The 17,232-nt window shown below is 41.9% G+C and overlaps 1 protein-coding gene across 1 annotated transcript in view; it reads right to left on the reverse strand.

The window, feature by feature from the left end:
* LOC103280160 (deubiquitinase DESI2) overlaps positions 1–12,565 on the reverse strand; it is a 71,560-nt gene extending 58,995 nt beyond the window's left edge. The window contains exon 1 of the mRNA XM_008118154.3: positions 12,427–12,565. Coding sequence (XP_008116361.1) covers positions 12,427–12,465 — 39 coding nt within the window. The 5' untranslated portion in view covers positions 12,466–12,565. The remainder of the gene's footprint in view (positions 1–12,426) is intronic.
* Positions 12,566–17,232: the final 4,667 nt, after the last annotated feature.

The raw sequence follows: 17,232 nt of genomic DNA on the forward strand, positions 1-17,232 counted from the left end.
TTCTTGTTGGCAATGGCAACATACTTAGGAAGATAATTACCAATTTTTTAAAAAAGCTCTCCCCACTCCTGGTTACTGTCTCCTGCTTCTAAAGGATAGGTTTTATGCTCAGGAAATGTTTCAGTGCAAAAAACTAATGGAGAATTATATTGTGTGCTGAGTTGGAAGAGGGAAGAGCTTTGGAAAAACTACCTTTTTGACTAAGGTTCCAAGCATCCTAAAGCAGCATAGCCAATAGCTGAAAAAGCAATGTTTCAAAAACAAATCTGGATCTCGGCTTGAGGCAAAAGAAAGCAAAATTTTATTAACGGTTTCACACTATATACTTACAGCACAATTAATTGTCCGTGTTCCGTTGTATGGAATTCCAGGACCTTCAGCTTTATGAGGAATTTGGAATTCCATAAAGCTGAGACAAATCCCAGGATTTTTTAGGTGACAGTCATGGCAGTTAAAGTGTTATAAAAGTGTTATAACTGTGTAGTGAGAAAGAGATCTTGAATTCTTCCAGTCTAATATCTATTTCCTATGGCAGTTTCTATTCTTCCCAGTAGAACTGCATTGCCTTTGTGTTTCTGAGCCAGGCTTTGATTGAGAAACATGTTTAACTCTCTTAACAAACAGATTTCAGATGGTCTGTTGCTCTCTACACAGAGATTGACCACCTTAAGCTATGGTGTTATGACTAAGATTTATTTCTTCCTATGCTGAGTTTCTCTAGGTTGCCAGGAGCAACCGAGCTGCAGACCCTTCAGTGAAGAGGATTCTTTGGAATTTATTTTCATTTGCCTTTTGACTGAACAGTCATAGGCTAAATTTTTTAACATCCCCAGGGAATTTTTAGATCCAGGTTGATCGACTGGAGAAAGAAAACAATTCTTCACTGTTTCAATTAGCTGTCCAATGATTCCCCAGCCTCCCCAGCCCACACAGGTTTCTTAACAGAACTAGGCTTCTGTCATACCGCTCTCACTTCAATATGTTTAGAAATGTGATAAATACTTCTAGATATCATAAACAAGTTAATGAAATTGGCAAGACAGAAGATGAACAACAATCAATCCCACAACCATGCAAGTGCATGCAGACTTACTGCGGGCCGGGGGGGGGGGGGGGGGGGGAATAACTGAATGTTTGTTGTTAATTATTTGGAAGTCGCTTTCCTTCCAGTATTTGAGCATAACACTGGGCAACACACATTTTGGTGCCTCAAATATAATACCTGTTTTTGGGTATACTTGCACTGCTGATTTTGAAAATGGCACCAGATTTCCACTGTCAGCCCTGGCTTTTGAGATGTAGAACGTATGCCATCTACTAGTTGCATCTGCTCGCCCATAGAAAGTAATGATAACCACATCTAAGGCCCCTTCTGTGCTGCCATATAATCCAGATTATCAAAGAAGATTACCCACATTCTCTGCTTTGAACTGAATTATATGCGTTATGGATTATATGCCATATAATTCAGTTCCAAACAGATAATCTGGATTTTCTACAGCAGCATAATAGGAACCTAAGAAACTAGAACTCATGTGGTCCATCCAGTACAAGTTTCCAAATCAGTGCCCTAAATAACCTTATGAACATGCCTAAAAACCAAGACAGCAAGAAAAAAAATGTTGTTGGGCTAAGAAGAAAATACTCATATATTTTACAATATCCTCTACTATCATGAAGATTAATTTATTTTTACTTAGAGTGATGTAGATCTTAGCATAGCTTTACATATCCTGTCTTCCTCCAGTTGTAATAGACTGCAATTCATGCTGTTCCTCAACTGCACAAACAATTATTTGAGTTGTAATATAGCTGGAGGACATTAGCTTGGGACAGGCTGCCTTATAGTAAAGTTAATGGTTTCCCCTGATGTTAAGTCCAGTCGTGACCAACTCTGGCGGTTGGTGCTCATCTCCATTTCTAAGCCGAAGAGCCGGCGTTGTCCATAGACATCTCCAGGTCATGTGGCCGGCATGACTGCATGGAGCGCCATTACCTTTCCGCTGGAGCGGTACCTATTGATCTACTCACATTTGCATGTTTTTGAACTGCTAGGTTGGCAGGAGCTGGGGCTAACAGCTGGCGCTCATTCCACTCCCCCGGGATTTGAACCTGGGACCTTTTAGTCCACAAGTTCAGCAGCTCAGCGCTTTAACACACTGTGCCACCAGGGGCCCCCTTATAGTAGTGCCTTATAGTAGTGACATTCAAAATCTGAAGGTCATGTCTTTGCACATGAGGATGCCTGAGCTTTGAGAAAGATCTGGACTTTATCTACAGTTACCTAACAAATCCAGAGTACTGTGCTCTGGAGCTGCCCTGATGCAGCAGCAGCGGAGCATCCCTGGAGTCCCTTTGGTGCACTGATGGCCAACAAGGCCAAGAGCACATTGGGGTTGCCACTGCCACTTTTATGTGATCCAGAAGCAATTTCCTCACAGAGGTTAACTGTAGACATCTCTTTGGCTGGTCATGGCCGGATACCCCTGTGTAATCTAATCAGAAGTGATATTGCCAGCAAGCCTATGTGAAGGAGTTGTTTCTGATCGCCAACACAGCAGTTGGGCATATGGACGTTGTATTGGGCCAAATCCAGACAGATCCAGCTGTCTATGTCTCCAAAACCCAGGACAGACTCCAGAGCTTGCTGGAAGCTCTGGAATACATCCCATATCCCCTCATTCTGGATGAATGACTGCAAGTGCTGCTGCTGCTGAGAATCCTGTTATACATTATGTAAACTCCTCACAGTTGTTGCAAAGTGACTCTGCTTTATTTGAGCTGTGTAGACACAGACCTTCTCTCTGTCCTGCCACCTTCAGAGGTACATTTAATATGAATAGTTCAATTTCGAGGCTGGTCCTAGACTATGGAAGTTCCTTTCTAAAGAGTCTAAGTCAGTCCTGCTGTCCTTCCACCAAAAGGCAAATACCTTTTTATTTTGGCTTTAAGCTATTGACTGGTTGGTGAGGAAAGAGCTTTCAAGAACAATTTATATTGATGGATTTTAATTGATTTTTATTTGAATGTGTTTTACTTTTTGTTGGAATGTGTATTGAATAGTGTTTTAATAGTGTAGTTTTTTATGTTTTATTGGCTTCTTTCTTTTTTTAAAAAAAACTTAATATATGTCATCTAGAGTTCATGTTTTGAGAACAAAGGGGAACAGAAATCAAGAGAGCAAATACAGCCCTAATTTTATGCAGCAGAAAGAAACTTGATATGTGTAGCCTTTCCCTTTAACTATTAACATTTCATTAAAGACAAGGCTTTTCTTCCTTCTACACATCTAGCAGGGTGAAGATAAATGACTGAAATATCTTATATACATAAGACATCAAGGCCTCATGAAACAGCAATTTCATATCTGCACAGAGACCCTTAATTGAACTTTCATCCTCAGGCTATGCTTTTCCGTGGCTAAAGTGCTCCCATGCGAAATAGGGGGGTCATGGGCTTTTCCAGACAAGACAGAGATTTAAATCCAGGCTAATTGTTATCCCAAGATGTCAGCCACTCCCAATTGCCAACATCACACATGTCCGTTTTGTAATAACTCTTCCACAGCATATCCACACCATCAACACATACATATAGCTATCAGTTGCAATATACTACCATTCTGAAAACTGCTAATGGTAAAGTTACACTCAAATTACCCACAGTGTATAAGGATACTTTAGGGGTAATCTGTAGCTGCAATAAAATCTGAGCACTTGCACCCTTTAATTGACTATGAGACTAGCTACACTGCAGAATTATAGAGATTTGACATCACTTTAATTGTCATGGCTCCATTCTATGAAATCCTGGGATCTGTAGTTTGTTGTGGCACCAAAGCATTCCGACAGAAGGGTAAATATCTCACAACAAAAATCATTGTGCCATTGTAGTTAATTCACTGTCAGAGTGTTATAGTTCTGTAATGTGGATAGAGCAGGCATGGGCAAACTTCGGCCCTCCAGATATTTTGGACTTCAACTCCCACAATTCCTAACAGCCTACTGGCTGTTAGGAATTGTGGGAGTTGAAGTCCAAAACACCTGGTGTGCTGAAGTTTGTCCATGCCTGGAATAGAGCCTATGAATGTATCCACACCTCACAATTATAGTGATTTGATAACACTTTAACTGTCTTGACTCTGTCCTATGCATGCAATCCCAGATTCTGTAGTGTGGAATTCTCTCTTAGGGGGAGAACACTAGTGTCTCCCTCTGACCTATAGCACAAGAGATCTCTAGCAGAAAATACTATACAATTACAAGTCCCAGAATTCTGCAGGATTCAGAATCAAAATGTTTGAACTGTATTACATCTTCCAGTTCTGATGTGTGAAATGGTGGGGTATAGAATGACAACTGGCAATTCTCTACCTCTCCATTCTTAAAATGTAATTCAAAAAGCAAAGAAAAAGAAGGTATTTTAAATTGACCCCTACTCTTAATCATTACCATAAGGTTTCCCATAAATGCTTACTGTCCAGAAGGTTCAGTTAGTTAGCCCAAAGCATTGCTGCCATTGTTAACAGGACCCAGCAGTTGTGACTATATATTTATCTCTGTGCTAGTTCTGGGATCAGTTGAAGGTGCTAACTATAGCTTTAAAAACAGGTTTGGTAACCTGTGACCCTATGATCCCATATGGATTTTGTCCCAATCTAAAAACTTCTCAGATTCTTTTTGGCAAGAGCAAGCTGTTTCTCCACCAGCAAACTCAGAGCAAAAAGGGGGAGGCAAAGAAAGGTTTTTTCTCACTCTCCTTATGTGTATCTCAGGGAGATTTCAAGCTAGCACATCTTTCCAATGATTTTTAATTCTTGTTTTGATTTGTGTTTTAATTGGCTTTAATCGTACTTGGTTTGATCTTTAAACTTCTTAAAAACTGTTTCAAGTGTGCATATACTTTAAAGAGCAGAATATACAGTACATTTTGTTCTAAGTAAATGTAGATAAATGGCACTGAGAGCTTGATTCATGATGGTAATTTGTCCATCTGGGTGGAAAATTGTTGGCCACCAAAGGTAAGTCCCATTAAGGATGCAAGAACTGCACTAAGAAATAAGACCAAAGTCCATCAAAGTTTACCAAGTTAATCTACAGTCAACCTTACAAGGAAAACATGTCATCAGTACTTAATAACACCCCAGGGTGATCATCATTTTAAAGAGTAAAATGCATGGAAGTTTAACACAAATCCTAAACAGATTACCTGTAAATCCTATTTATTTAGCAAACTATATTCAGAGAATATCAGGCAGTCTGTAAGCCGCAAATGCCACTTAATTCAGTTCTTTATAGATCTTGCACTGATTTCTTGGGTTCTCATTGTGGCAGACCCAAGAATGAATGCGGTTGCCTGAGGCCTAATCTACACCGCCATATAATCTAGTTTCTGAATCCAGATCATCTGCTTTGAGCTGGACTATATGGTAGTGTAGACTCAAATAATCCAGTTCAAAGCAAATAATCTGTATTCTGAAACTGGATTATAGGGCAGTGGGATCAAACCAGCTTCCGGCTAACTGAACAGTCAGGAATCTGCTACAGAATCTGGGATTGGTTCAAATCAGCAGTTATTTAGGTGTCCCATCTAGATGGATCCAATGTCAAGTAATGTTAAGTGCACCTAACTTGTCAGGATTGCTTTTAGGGCATTTGGAAAGGAAGTTCTACTATAACTCAGAAGAGAGCAACCTCTGGAACATGAGGCAAATACGTGAGGCTTAGATGTTTCCCACCTGGCCTATAGGGCTCTTCTCCTCTTTCTTTGTGTCAGGGAGCTAGAAGAAGAGAAAATGCCATGATTCTTAGCCAATGCAACAAATGTAAACATTCCACCTAGCGCTGTGTCTGGAACCTCAATGGTATCATAGGCCTAGGTCATACCTTCTAACATAATTTAATTTGAAGGGTCATATGTGTGGAAATTCTCTACTTTTCTCCAAGTCTTCACCCAATTTGGTTTCTTTATCCATTTTTAAGGTTTGTTAACTGGAAGAATTGCATCATGTTCTCTAAAAGTAATGAAGCAAGTTAAAGCCGCTTTGAGTCTCCTTGTGGAGAGAGAAAGTGGGCTATAAACAAACATAATGATAATATGAATAATGGTACCACCCAGCTAAAAATTGTAAATTCGCAATAGCTTTAGTAGAAGAGATTTAAAAGCTAATGTTTAACCTTACCTTGAAACCAACTGAGCATTTAATGTGCTTCATTTTGGATGGATTTTGTTCGAAATGCTGCTTATTTGCTTTTATTAGATGAAACAAGTGTTATCATAAATCATTAGAGGCCTTCTGCATATGATATGAACAACCTGGAAAAATTGCTTTTTTAGCCTACAGTTCCCAGAATTCTTCAACCACCATCACCTCTGGCCATGCTAACTGAAATTCTGAGAAATGTAGACAAAGTAACCTTTTCAAGCTCTAGTGGTAAGTTTTTTTGATTTAGCCACAGCGGAGGCTGGATGGCCATTTGTCAAGGGTGCTTTGACTGGGTTGGGCTGGATAGCCCTTGTGGTCTCTTCCAACTTAGTGATTCTATTATTCTATGATCTCTAGCCAATTATTATTCTAGCTAAGAAGTATGATTTATTCTTGGCAAAGATGTATCAAACAAGAAACTTTACACAAAGGAAAAAATATGATGTCTCACAGAAGGATGACTGGGTTGTAATCTACACTCTTGGTTAAAATAGCTGTTCAAATCCCTGTTTCCTTCTCTGAACGAGGTACATCAGAACACTGTTGCTAAATTTATCACAGTATTCCAGACAAACAAAATTCTGGCATAGACCCACAATTCCTGTAAAAGACTCAAAACAATTAACCTGTGAGATGCCAGCCTGCTCATTTGCATCCACAGAAACTGAGGCATTTTTTTTGTAACATTGGAGAAAAGGGATGGTATATAGCAGGCATGGGCAAACTTGGGCCTTGGGGTGTTTTGAACTTCAACTCCCACCATTCCTAATAGCCTCAGGCCTTTTCCTTTTTCCCCTCAGCCGCTTAAGGAAAAGGCTTGAGGCTATTAGGAATGGTGGGAGTTGAAGTCCAAAACACCTGCAGGGCCCAAGTTTGCCCATGCCTGGTATAGATATTTCTAGATATGAAGACAGGACAAGGGTAACACAGAGTAATAGGAAGGTGCCAGAATTATTAGAAAGTATCTCATGTGTTGCAGATTAACTTCCCCTTTAATTTGGCACTATCTAGATCAGTTGGACTACAATTATCATTACCGTCAGTCAATATAGCCAAATGATATGTATGGAGTTGTAGTCCAGCCCAGCTGGATATTACTGGTCAAATCGGAGAGCATTTCACACTATGACTTATAGTTCAATGACTGCATTGTCGGAGATCCTGGGATTTGTTGTTCGGTGAGCCACTAGGGCAGTAGTTCTCATCCTATGAGTTCCCAGGTGTTTTGGCCCACAACTCCCAGAAATCTAAGCCAGTTTACCAGCTGTTGGGATTTCTGGGAGTTGAAGTCCAAAAACATCTGGGGACCCACAGGTTGAAAACCACTACACTAGGGCTTTCTGGCTGGGAATTCTAACTGCCTTTCCCTAAACTGCAACTCCCATAATTCCATAGGATGTTGCCATGGGAGCTATAGTAGAATGTAGCACTATAACTGTGTAGTGCAAAAGGAGCCTTTACAATACGTGAGCCTGGATGTAACTGGCCTCAACCCAGTTCCGACATGGTCACCATCACAAAACATAAATCTTTAGAGGAAGTATGCTTTCCTCTCTGCATAGCACTGTCAACAGTAGAGCAGAGAGTGGGAATTAGGGATCAAATAAGACAGAAAGAAGACATGATACTCATTTTCCAAAGAAACTCTTTTAACTAGCATTTGAGAAACATGGCTTAAAGGGTTGGGAGAGGCTAGGCTTCTGCATTAAATACTGCCATACTCATAGTTTTGTTAGGAAACCAAATGTTTTAAGGGAACTGTTGTCATTTAGGCTCCCAGAAATAATAAACACTTCCTTACTTTGGAGCAAGCTGCCCTGAACACATGGTGGACATTTCTAATTACATATTGTGCTTGTGAACGTATTCATATTTAAGGGATTTTCATGATAATGAATGTCCTCCCCCTCCAAGTGCCTGCACATAGGCAAAATGAATAAGGACTTATCTACCAATGTTGAGACACCCAACTTCAAAAAAGTTCCAAGATGCATGACTATTGGATTAGGGAGATTGGTTCTCTTTTCATTAAGGATGTTTTGATGATAAATGGGAACATGGTTTGGGGAAAGGGATAGTATATGTTCCTTCTAACCCTGCCTGATGATAGACTGATAGATAGCCAGATGTTAAATACTGTATAGAAGTACAACTGCAGTGAATTAACTCTTGCTCTTCTGATCAAGAGTTATACACTCTTTAGACCCCCTTTTTTCTTTGCAGAAATGTAATACACTTTCAATTTCTTAGCTATATTTTATTCTTTAGAAAAAATATTGCATTTAAAAGGTTTTCTGCTTTTATGTTGATCTCTGTCCACAAATCTCCTGGAAGCCCATGTTTTGTTCTTGATTGTTCCAGACGTTAAAAAGCCCAGCATGTGTAATTTTTTTTTAAAAAAGGCCAAGGCATGCTTTTTAAATATTGAGTGTGGTGTGTGGGCTTTTACATTGCTGACAACCCACTGCGAGTGCCTGCAGAGCCAATGGCTCTTTTGAATATTTTCACAATGCTTTTATAAAAACGGGTTTTGCATTTTGAAGAATGCATTCCTTCTTTACCTGTTTTTCTTATTTTTCATTGCCAAAATCTGAACTGGAGAAAATGTCAGTATGAAATCATATATACTAATGGCAATCTCAGTTCTCCAGATGCAGCCAAACAGTACCACCCACGCATGAGAGGCAGATATCAGCATTCTCACAGAAACGCTGCTTTGCCAAAATACAGGAAGGGGGGGGGGGGGGAGGACGGACTTAGAGACCAAACTCAATGCAGAGTTTCCTAAGCCAATGACTTCTGGATGCGCTGGACTGCAACATCTATTAACTTTGTGAAGTTAGAGGGAGATTATAGACTTTGTGACACAATATATCTAAAAGGCGTTAATTAGTAAAGGCTACACTAATGGAGCCCTGGTGGCGAAGTGTGTTAAAGCACTGAGCTGCTGAATTTGCAGACCGAAAGGTCCCAGGTTCAAACCCCAGGAGCAGCATGAGCAGCCGCTGTTAGCTCCAGCTCCTGCCAACCTAGCAGTTCGAAAACATGCCAATGTGAGTAGATCAATAGGTACCGCTCCAGCGGGAAGGTAATGGCGCTCCATGCAGTCATGCCAGCCACATGACCTTGGAGGTGTCTATGGACAATGCCGGCTCTTCGGCCTAGAAATGGAGATGAGCACCAACCCCCAGAGTCAGACATGATTGGACTTAACGTCAGGGGAAACCTTCACCTTTACCTTTACACTAATGGAAAGCTGTTTTAGGGCCTTATTTAGGGCCTCTCACTCAGAGCCTGGTGGTTGGTCATGTTGGCTGGTAGAGGGCACTTGGGGAACTGTGGATCAAAAATGTAACTTTCCTAAGCATTGTCTTCATTAGACAAACATAGTATAAAGAATAGTAAAGGCCACATTAATGTCTGTTTGTCTCAATGTTTTAAATTTTGGCTTCTCAAGCTAAATAGCTATTTCCCTCCTCTTCTTTTGGTTATGCCACACTGCTCGCGAAGAGAGGTGGGGCATGTCTGAGTGGCCATTGGCCATTTTTGACTTTTGGTAGAGCTTGGTAGACCACAACATCCCTTACATTATTCCACACACACATGTTCCCCCATTCTCATTTACATCCCCACTCCCAATATCCCTTGCCCACCCCCTTTTTTTGCCTTTCCAATGTTGATCCATGACCCCAGAAACTTTTGGAGATGTAATTCGCCATTTAGGTGAATGTAATTCCCAGTCCTAAATCAGGTCTCCAAACCCATCTTAAGATTGAAGAAAACAGACTGGGCCCACACTGCAGTCCTAGGGGTCGGCTTCAACCTATGGATCATACTTAGCCTACCCTTGTGTTAGGAATTCAGGAAGGGTAGCATGGAAGTATTTATTCAAGGTAATCAGTGGCCTCTTCACCTACTTTACATCATGGGGCTTCATTCCTGAATCACAGTTCCTCTCTGGTTATCATAAGATACTCAAAAAGTAAAAAAAAAAAAACACTTTTAAAATACAGTTCTTTGAAACATGCATGTTTCCAAGAACTGTATTTATATTTAAAAAGTATACCTCACTAGGTAAGCATGCTTTGGATAAAAGCCTTCCTGAGCAATCCTGTGTGTAATTTTCATTGCTAGGACTTACTTGCAACATTGCTAGGACTTATTTGTAAGCACTTATTTGTAAGCATAAGGAGCAGCAGTGGCACAACGGGTTAAACCCTTGTGCAGGCTGAACTGCTGACCTAAAGGTTGGGTTGCTGACCTGAAGGTTTCCAGTTCAAATCCGCGAGACGGGGTGAGCCCCCATCTGTCAGCTCTAGCTTGTGCGGACACGAGAGAAGCTTCCCAACAGGATGCTAACACATCCAGGCATCCCCTGGGTAATGTCTCTGTAGATGGCCAATTCTCTTACACCAGAAGCAATTTTCAGTGTGTTCCCAAGTTGCTTCTGACATGATAAAAAAATAATTTGTAAGCACTGTTCATCCTTCACATAGTTTTCTTCACATCACATGCCAATAAAATTGCCTTGGCTCCATTCTGTCAAATTCTGGGATTTGTTTTTTTGCCACATTACTAGGTTTCTCTGGAAAAGAATTCTAAATACCTCATGAAATTATAAATCCCAGAATCCCATAGGATTGATCCATGACAAGTAAAATAGTGAGAATGTACTATAATTTTGCAGTGTGAAAAAGATGTAAGAGCAAACCTTTGAGCATTGCTATGAATCTTATTCTCCATTTCCCAGAGCTCCAACACACACCAAAAAGTAATCTGTCAAAAATAAAGTTAATGATTTCATGCTCCTTACATAGATTTGGCTTATCAGTTCTTCATGCAGTGGTCAATCACAACAGTTTCCTTAGAAAAATATTCATTTCCTCTGAAACCTTACTGCATAGTTATTCCTCTACATGTCTCATTGGTTATTTTAAGAGATTCATTTGGATAGCTTACAGGGAGCTATATTGACAAGAATACTATTATCTGAACCCTCCAGTTCATCAAATGATATTGCATATCCTTTACTACTGGAACAGGAATACAACAAAAATATCTCTGCCTGCTATCATTCCAAAAGAGACTAGTACAGAAAACAAAAAATGGATGCAAATCACATTAATAGGATACACATAAAAGGTACAGATAGCTTTGTTGGCCATAAGAAAGAAAAAAACTCAAAGTCCATATTAAGATAATATTCCTATTAGGTGTAATGTTGGGACTGGTCTAATAAAAGTATTACCCTAAAGCAGACTACAAAGAGTGTTCCTCATGAAAAACAGCAATTGGTTTTAAAATTCCAATTCTTTACTTCCTCTAACATGCTTGTTATGTTGGTTTAAACATTTTGCTTTCTTAGTGATAACTGAATCAAGGCATTTCTACCAAGTTTCCTCATGCCTTGGGGCACTAATGCAGGATGTAAATTTACATCATAATGTGAAGTATGATTTCAAGTGACTCATAGTAAGAGGAGAATATGTAAGACTGCCACCTTTCACCACAACAGCACTCTTATATGTGCTTATATCAGAGTAAGTCCCCTTCCACACAGCTGAATAAAATCCCACATATTCTGCTTTGAACTGGAATATAGGGCAGTGTGGACTCAGATAACTCAGTTCAAAGCAGATATTCTGGGATTTTCTGCCTTGATATTCTGGGTTATATGGCTGTGTGAAAGGGCCCTCACCTCCTCAAACCCCTTTGATTTTTATTTCTAAATAAATTTATATAGGAAGGTTTCTGTGATGAATAAAAGGACAAGTTCTCACCTATTCTGGTCTATTCCTCCCTGGTCTAAGGTATGTAATTGCTTTGAAAGTCAAGGGCATCCTACTCTGAGACTAAGCCATGATACAACATCTCTCATGTTCTGTCCCCATCATCACTAGATGGGTTTGGGGACAAACAGCCTTCCCTCCCATGCTCTCCCTCCCTCCCTCTCTCTCTCAGAGTAATCTCCAGAAAATCCTGTTTTACCTTTAGCCTTCTCTGATCAGTGTTGAGAAAGAGAGAGATTGAGGGAGAGAGAGGGAACACTAGTGTTGACAGCACGCATCTGCAGCCACATCTCTGTCGGGAATGGCTGTGGAAATCCAGCTCCTGCATGCTCTTTGGCTCATCATAAGAGAAGCTCTTGTCCAATCACTTCCCGGGAATCCTCTCCCTCACCTCCCACCCCAAACAGAAGCACCAAATTGTTTCTCACTCACCATGTCATAAACATTCAAAATCACTGGTTCATTTGCCATTGTGGATTGCAGCGAAGGCTGGATTTAAAAGTCCTTAAATCCCCACCAGATGTGGCAAAGAAAGTCCAGGGGGATAGAGACTTTCTTCTCTTCTTTTTTTCTCCCTTTAGGTCTGTCTTTGTGTCACACTTTGCTATGCAGGGAAATCAAAGCCCATGCAAGTGCAGCCAGAAAATCTCTAGAGGGCTTTCCTTTGTAGTTTGCCAAAGTACTAGGTTTGGCTGTTGGTTTCTTGAGGAAGCTGCTTCTTTCCTCGCTACCTGACCAAACACTCAAGTCTTTTTCTTTTTTAATCCTAAGGTTGAATGTGGCAGCCTTTCTATAGCATGTCCCAAGGCAGTCAGTCCCCTGTTGTGTGCTCCCAAATTCCAAATACAGACCAGCGTCACTCCAAAAAGGTTGGTTTCTTTGCTTAAGAGGACAGCTCTTGTTCTAAACTTCCCAGCAACAGAGAGCTGCCATAGGAAGGAAAAGAGAGCGAGAGCGAGAGAGAAGACAGAAAAATAAAATGTGAAGGAACCTTGAGCCCACTTTTAGTGTTTAAAATGAACTTTGACATGTGTCATGTGACACAGGAGAAGTTGGTGGGAAGAAAGAAAAAGCCCTGAAGCTCTCCATCTTCAAGCATAGCTCAGGTAGGCTTTGTATCCAGACAAATACAAGCACAGAGAGGAGAAGGAAAAGGAGAATCACTAACTCTGCTGCTCTCTTGGTTTCCTTGTGGCTGGCTCCCCAAAGTTTTGCAATAGAAAAAGGCTGTTCTTCGTGGGCTAAAGTTTCTCATACAAAGCTTACAAGAGCGAGTTTAAGGTGTCTCGGTGCAGCGATGTGAGGCGAGCGGCTGAGGGGAGAGAAAGGCTTGGCAGGCTGGGGATGAGCGGCGCTGCCTGTCAAGGGAATGGCCAGCTCCCCGAACGGAGCCTCAGCCTGAGGCCAAGCGGCTCAGCGGGAGCTCTCCAAGGTGCTGAAAGCGCCCTCCATCCCGCAGAGCGACGCTCTTGCCCTCGGTCCAAAGGGCTCCCCGGTCCCCGAAGAGAGAAAAGTCGCGGCCCGAGACGCCCGGAGCTCCGAGCCTCGGCTCTTCGGGGCCCTGGGCGCTGGAGGCGAGCACCCCCCTTTTCTGGACCGGCTCCCCTTAGGAGGAGCATGCCCCGGCGGGGGGGAAGCGCTGGCCAGGAGGACCGCTCCCGTTCCCGCTCCATCTTGGCCTGAGGGGAGGCATCTCCGAAGGGAGGCGCCGAAGCCGGGCAGGGCGAGCGGGGCTGACTCCTGGCGGCGGCGGCTCCGAGGCTCAGAGTTAGGGCTGGCCGCCCTGCCGCGTCTTCATAGCCAAGTCGCGGGAAGCCCATCCAAAGCGGACCTGGAGGACAGAGTCGCAAATGTGAAACCTATTGCGGTAGATAGACTTCTTCCTGCGCTCGCTCCTCCCTCCCTCCTTTCCTCCCCCCCCCCTCCAAAAAAGATCTCATAGTGGGATGTGCATTAAAGAGGGAGGGGAGGGAGTTTGGGAAAGGGGAGAAGGAGTGGAAGGGGGCAGGAAGGGATCTTTCTCGGTCCGGAGGGTTTCAAGGGAGGGAAAGAGCTGACCTGAAAGCTGGAAAAGCGCAGATCCTGCTGGAGTAACCCAAAAGAGGGAGCTGGGATTACCTCATCGGAGTTGGAGGCGTAGCTGAGGCTCTCTGCCAGCTTGCAGCCAACCACATCTGAATGAAAATTGCAGGGAGACTGTTACATCAGCATAGCCCAGCATTCCCCGGTCTCTCTCTCTCTCTCAATCTCTCTCTCTGACAACTGCTGAAAGCTTTCCCCAGCTGCATGAAGACCATTCAGCAGCAGAAAAGAGAGAGAGAGAGAGAGAGAGAGAGAGAGAGAGAGAGAGAGAGAGATAAAGCCTAGCTACTTTCCATTTGTGTAGTAACCGGATCCGAGATGCTCCTTTTTCCATAGCAGGAATCTATAGCCCTGTTAGATAGATGGATTATTATTATTATTATTATTGTATGACATAGCAAACAAGATATGCTGGATTTCGTATCACAAAATCACAAGTCGAACACTTCCCAAGTGTCTAGGACTGTGTGATGTATTTTTGGATGATGCGCACAGATTTGTGGGAGTTGAAGTCCAAAACATCTGGAGGCCCAAAGGTTGGGAACCACTGCCTTAAAGGGAGGAGTAATGGTGTAGAATAGAATCCAAATCAACACCAAGTAATAATAACAATAATAATAATAATAATAATAATAATCTCCCCCGTAGGTACCACCTTGCCTGGTGGGGGATTATTATTGTTATTGTTATTATTACTTGGTGTTGATTTGGATTCTATTCTACACCATTACTCCTCCCTTTAAGGCAGTGATTTCCAACCTTTGGGCCTCCAGATGTTTTGGACTTCCACTCCCAGAAATCCCAGCCTGTTTACCAGCTGTTAGGAACTGTGGGAGCTGAAGTCCAAAACACCTGGAGGCCCAGAGGTTGGGAACCATTGCTTTAGGAGGAAAGAGGGGATTTGAATTAGGATGTAGCATTGGCAGGAAATCCCAAATGGATGGCCCCCCAAAAGGGTCTTCCTCCAGGTGCAAACCAAGAATGGGCAACTTGGAAGTCCCTGAACAGACTCAGAAGTGAAGTAGGCAGATCAAAAGACAACCTGGAAAAATGGCACTAGCTAGAAGAATCCTCCACCTTGTGCGACTCTGGAGCAGAACAACATCTCCGCATATGTATGCTTGTCCACAATGTCCCTCCTCATGCACAGAAGAAGAATTGTTTAAAGCTACAGACAATACTATCGTAGCGCTTTCATGGCAAGATTTGTTCAGATGTATTTTGAGGGGATTTGCTATTATTTCCTTCTGAGGTTGAGAGATTGTTATATTTGCTCGCTCTGTATGAGACTGGCTAATCCATCCACCCTGTTGTTTTAATGTGTATGTCCTTTGCCAGGGCACAGTTCAAAGACTGTCAAAGGGGTTCTTGGTGTCTTGAAGCCTTCAAGCATTGTATAGCTTTCATTCCATCTGTCAGGTTGCTCTTTGCATACAGATGCTGTCTCTCTCCTACTAAATTCAGTGAGAAAACTCACAGAGATTTCAAAACAGGAAAGGGACTTCCTGCATCCCAAATTGCCAGTGTTCTGATGGAAGAGAACAACATGCCATTGTTTTGACTTCTGCTGCATAATTTCCATTCAAGTGACAATTCCAATTCTGATGTTTCTAGTTATTTTTTTTACTTCTGTGACAAATGTTGTATTGTTACTTTTTCTACCATCTTCTCTTCCCTCCCTCCCTTCCTCCCTCCCTCTTCCCTTCCCCTTTGAGATTTCAGAGGAAACCCATCCAGTTCACTTCAGGCCACTGAGGCACTTTCTTTGGTGCTCTCTACAAACCATACAGGCTGTTGTACCCCAGGCCTGGAAACCCCTATGAACACAGCACCATGCCAGAGTCCAGAATATACGCAGTTTATTGTAAAATATATAAAAAGTATTGGAAAAAATTAGGAACAGAGAAAGAAGAAGTATATCCAAAAAGGGTTTATCAATAACCAATAATCCAACAGAAGTCCAAATGTCTCAAATAGATACAATCCAGGAATAGCCAAAAATCATAAGAACAGCTTAAGTCCACAAGCACAAGGTATCCTTAGAAAAACTTGATCATGAATGTAACCACAGGAACATAGAGACTTCCAATATACTTGAATCCCAAAATCAAAGGCTTAACTTGAAACATGGTCCAGAAACTCAGGCCTAGCTTCTTCCTCCAAACACTACGTTGCCTGAACTAACTTGAAAGTAAACAACTTACCAATTAAAAGCTGCCCATGAAAGCATTTTGTCTTCCCTGAAATCTCTCCCCAGCTTTCCTACATAAACACTCTGCCCTGTGATGTCTGTTGTCTGTTCTGATCTGTAAACGAAGGCCTGTGTTGATTTCCGTATCGCCAGATGCTTCAGTACCACTTAATTCTCCACTCAACTCTTCCTTATCTCATGTCTTTGGCTGCTTGGCCTGACCTTGAAGACCTGCACTTTCACAGTTAGTTTTCTAACAGAAAGAAGAATCATTCTCTTGACTTAAATCTTCATCACTTCATGCCCCTGGAAATCCCACAGGCAATCCCACAATCCTCTCTAAAACATCTGTGAACCCATCAGTCTCAGACAACACAGGTGAAGCAGCATTGTGTTGAATTTGTGGGGATAGCAACCTAAATGTTGGCACTGAATTGTCCTTGACACACATTTTATATGAAAGAGATCTAGTGGGAGTAGATGTCAATTTTAGAACAAATCTGGAGACTGGAGGTAAGGAGTGTTTCAAAACACTGGAAGAAGGTCAAAAACAGGTTTAGTAGTACAGCAGGGATTCACCTGACTGTGTGTACACTCTCTGCCTATAGCTGAGTAACAGTTATTAATAATACTGCATCCAATTCTGGGCATCATACTTCAGGAAGGATATTGACAAGCTGCAATGTGTTCAGAGGAGGGTGGCCAAAATGGTGAAAGATCTGGAAACAATGCCTTATAGTTTCCATTGAGGTAGGTATGCATAGTTTGGAGAAGAGAAGGTTGCAAGGGAACATGATAGTCATGCTTTAAATATCTGAAAGGATGTCATATTGAGGAGGCAACCAGATTGTATTCTGTTGCTTTTGAAACAAGGATACAGTGCAAAGGATTCAAACTAGAGAAAAAGATATTTCACTTGAACAATAGGAAGAACTTTTTGATTATAATTCAACAGTGGAATTTGC

This window comes from Anolis carolinensis, chromosome 1 (genome assembly GCF_035594765.1).
Source record: "Anolis carolinensis isolate JA03-04 chromosome 1, rAnoCar3.1.pri, whole genome shotgun sequence".
In the NCBI taxonomy this organism is placed as follows: Eukaryota; Metazoa; Chordata; class Lepidosauria; order Squamata; family Dactyloidae; genus Anolis; species Anolis carolinensis.